Here is a 3,643-nt window from a genome sequence, read left to right on the forward strand (position 1 = left end):
ACAATTAATAATTTTTTCCAATTTACCCTTAGTATTTTTTTGTCATTAATGAAGAAGACGCATAAATAGAGTAAACATTTAATGATGATAAATTATAACCTAGACATAAATAAGAGTAAAATTAGTCAAATACCCTCCTAATTAATATTTCTTAAGGGTATATAAAACAGAAAAACGACTAATAGTTTGAGACGGAGAGAATACATGTTATTTTCTCATGGACCTGAAATTTCCATAATAGAGAAAATAATTTGTAGGATCTAGTAGCTCAGTTGTTAGCTACCTGAACTTTCATCTTATTGTTGAGGATTCGAATCTTCACATTGTAATCCCCTCTCCATTTCCCCTTCCCCTACCCCTTACCCCCTACCCCTATGTAGTAAAAATAATTTTTTTTTAAAAAAAAATTCGTCAAAATTTGAAAGGTAAAAACAATAGGATATTGTGGGATATACCCTAAATAATTATTTCGAAGGGAGTCAAATAAAAAAAAAAAAAAAAAAAATTCCTCATGGATCCCAAGTCCCAACATAAAACAAAATCCTATTTATATTTATAGTTAAAATACAATTAGGAGAAATGTCTAATCTATCAATTTTCATGCCTTTTTCTTGATTTCCTCTTTTTCTACAAATCCATTAATCTAAACACCGTAAGCTACCCTATACCCTACATCCCCACCCCTTGCAACTTCCACGCCGCCTTCATGGAATTAAGTCATTGAAAATTCTAGGCTATCGTGTCATATTGATACTGATTATAAATCATTGAAGAAAAGATGAAGATTATGATGGTGGTGGTTGTTCTTTAGCATTGGTTTTATTAATCTCTTTGTTATTGAGATTGATAAAGAAAGAAAGAAAAGAATGTGTGTGATTATGGAAAAAGAGGGTAGTGATGTGTTGTTGGTGCCACCCACAAATTTCTCTGCTGTAGAAGATAACTGCATTTACAGATCTGGCTTTCCTAAGCCTTCCAATTTCAGTTTTCTCCAATCTCTCAATCTTCAATCCATCATGTTAGTCTCTCTCTCTTTTTTTTTTTTTTTTTTTTTTTAATGACTTGCAAATTCCTATATTTTTTTCTTGGTTTTATTTTCAAGATTTATAAAGAAGCTCTATTTATTATGTATTGCAAATTCCCATTTTTCTTATGTTGGGTTTGTGTTAAAGATTTTGTTTTGTGTAATTAGTGAATTTTGTTAATGAATTGCAAATTCCCATATTTTTTCTTGGTTTTATTTTCAAGATGTCTTTTTTAATGAATTGCAAATAAATAAAGATTGTGTTTTGTGTAATTAGTGATTAATGGTTGGGGTTTGTGTTTGCAGATATTTGTGTCCTGAGCCTTATCCTGAGGAAAATTTGGAGTTTCTTCGAGTTAACAATATCAAGCTTTTCCAGTTCGGAATTGATGGCACTAAGGTACTTATTTTTGTTAATGATCTCGATTAGTTGCCTTTTCTTTTTTGATTATTTAATTAAAGGGATGTAATTCTGTTTATAGCAGTTGTTTCATAAGGGATTTGATGTTTTCTTGATTAAACAAATTGAAATTCAACAAAAGCTAGCTATGTGAAGAAATTTGTGTTTTTCTAATTGATAACTAATTGAGGGAATTTTGTTCTTTTTTTCTTCTTTCCCTTCCGCTTGTGTACTTTCTTGGGGTTCTATGATGGAAGTTCTGGATTAATTTATGTTCACAGTAATTGTCCTTGAAATTTGTTCCTAAAAGGTGCAGTTTTAGAAGCCATTTTTATCCTTTTCTGTTGGGACACTGCCGCTAAGTTTAGAGTTCAAATTGCTTTAAGAGTTGTTTTTGGGTAAGAAAAGAAATTTGGATATTGTTGTAAAGCTTTTAGATTCAAAATATGTTAATAGTTGTGGGCACAAAAATCTGTCTTTCTTCTGCTTTTATGTTAATTTTTTGAATATGCTCCAATGAGAGGCCCTGCAGCATACTGTTTCTCTTAAGAAACTTGTTAATGTCTGTTTTCCTCTCAATTTTCCAGTGGTACAAACTTTTGATATCCATTTTGCGTAAGTATCGCTTTTTGTAAAATGGAACCTTTTTCCATTCAGGAGCCATCAGCTATGTCCAGCAGTGCTATAACAGAGGCTCTGAAAGTTATGACTGGTAAACAATCTATGCCACTCTATCTGTTACTCTGTTTTACGAGCTATTAAAATCTTAGTACATGAATTTTTACTCTCTTTTCATTTTGGTCTTTAGATGTCAGAAATCACCCAGTTCTCATCCACTGTAAGCGTGGAAAGGTACATTATCTTCATCTTTTCTTCTTTGGGTAGCTCTTACATGTGTGTTTTTTACCCATTGCTTACCTTTCGAAGTATTCACTTTGGGTGTGTTCGGTATGGAGGAAAACATTTTCCATGGAAGTTTTCCATTTTTCTCATGTTCGGGCGGTCAAAATTATTTGAAAACATTTTCTTTAGGAAAACAAGTTCTTTAAAAAAGAGAAAAATGACTACCTTAATGAAAGTAGGGAAAACAAGTTCTGCGAGTGGCATTCCACATTAATTGTGCCCTCCCTACCCTCCAACACACCTCATCTTCACCCCAACCCCCGTAGCCCCCATCCCCAACCCCCGTAGTCTCCACCTCCCATAATATTTGTCGAAGATTAATATACAAATACGTTTATGATAATATTTTTTTTACATGATGAACACAAGAAAATAAGCTGTTGGTTCATTGTGTTGTCTCTCATCTTAAATGGATTAACATGGACAGTGAGTATTTATGTATCCAACGTCCCAATTTGCTTGAGATTAAGCTGTTCTTATTGTTATTGTCTAGCTAATCTATATTATGGCTATTGTTTTTGTTTTTAATTTCAAGCATCATATATAGTCGTTGTAAATTGAACTTTGTTTCTTTTCCTAATTTCTTCATAACTGATTCAAATTCCCTTGTTTCCTGCAGCACCGAACTGGTTGCCTTGTTGGGTGCCTGAGGAAACTGCAGAATTGGTGTATGTCAGCTGTGGTGGAGGAGTACAAGCATTTTGCTGGCACAAAGTGGAGAGAAACAGACCTCAAATTTCTTGAAAATTATGACGTTTCATCAATTAGGCATTGCCTTGTGAGCATTATCTACAGGTACTACGGCTCCAAGAAGAGGGGCTTGCAGTACAGTGAAGAAACTCTGCAGAAGCCTCAGATGACTTCTGTTCTATAATAGAGAGGGATTATCCACCTTAATTTTTAGCCTGGATTGGATAATTCCCATCATTTGCTCTTAATTTCTTTTAAATTTCTTCTTTAGTCTCATTATACACTGCTTCAGATTCATCTATACACCAATTTGTTTCTGGGATGCCTTACTTTCCACTACTTAAATCTTTCTTCCTTTTCTTTTTCTTCTGAAAGCAGAAATTTTAATTTCTGCATAAATTCTTGTGTTTGTACTATTCATTAACCTTCATATTAGACAACTAAAAAGATTTATAAGTTCAAGGCATAAATTTGGACTGAGATGGACGTAGATGAAGCGTCTGCATAAATTCTTGTGTTTGTACTATTCATTAACCTTCATATTAGACAACTAAAAAGATTTATAAGTTCAAAATTTGGACTGAGATGGACGTAGATGAAGCGACATTGACCAGTGACGATTCATA

At 33.2% G+C, this 3,643-nt stretch overlaps 1 protein-coding gene across 1 annotated transcript; it reads left to right on the top strand.

Annotated features, from left to right (window-relative positions):
* Positions 1-643: 643 nt before the first annotated feature.
* Positions 644-3,339, top strand: LOC132060730 (tyrosine-protein phosphatase DSP3-like). Its single transcript, XM_059453682.1, has 5 exons — positions 644-1,018; positions 1,331-1,424; positions 2,082-2,136; positions 2,233-2,276; positions 2,947-3,339. Exons 1-5 carry the CDS (start codon positions 867-869, stop codon positions 3,199-3,201), a joined length of 600 nt encoding a protein of 199 aa, XP_059309665.1. The 5' UTR covers positions 644-866; the 3' UTR covers positions 3,202-3,339.
* Positions 3,340-3,643: the final 304 nt, after the last annotated feature.

Source organism: Lycium ferocissimum, chromosome 6 (assembly GCF_029784015.1).
Source record: "Lycium ferocissimum isolate CSIRO_LF1 chromosome 6, AGI_CSIRO_Lferr_CH_V1, whole genome shotgun sequence".
NCBI lineage: Eukaryota > Viridiplantae > Streptophyta > Magnoliopsida > Solanales > Solanaceae > Lycium > Lycium ferocissimum.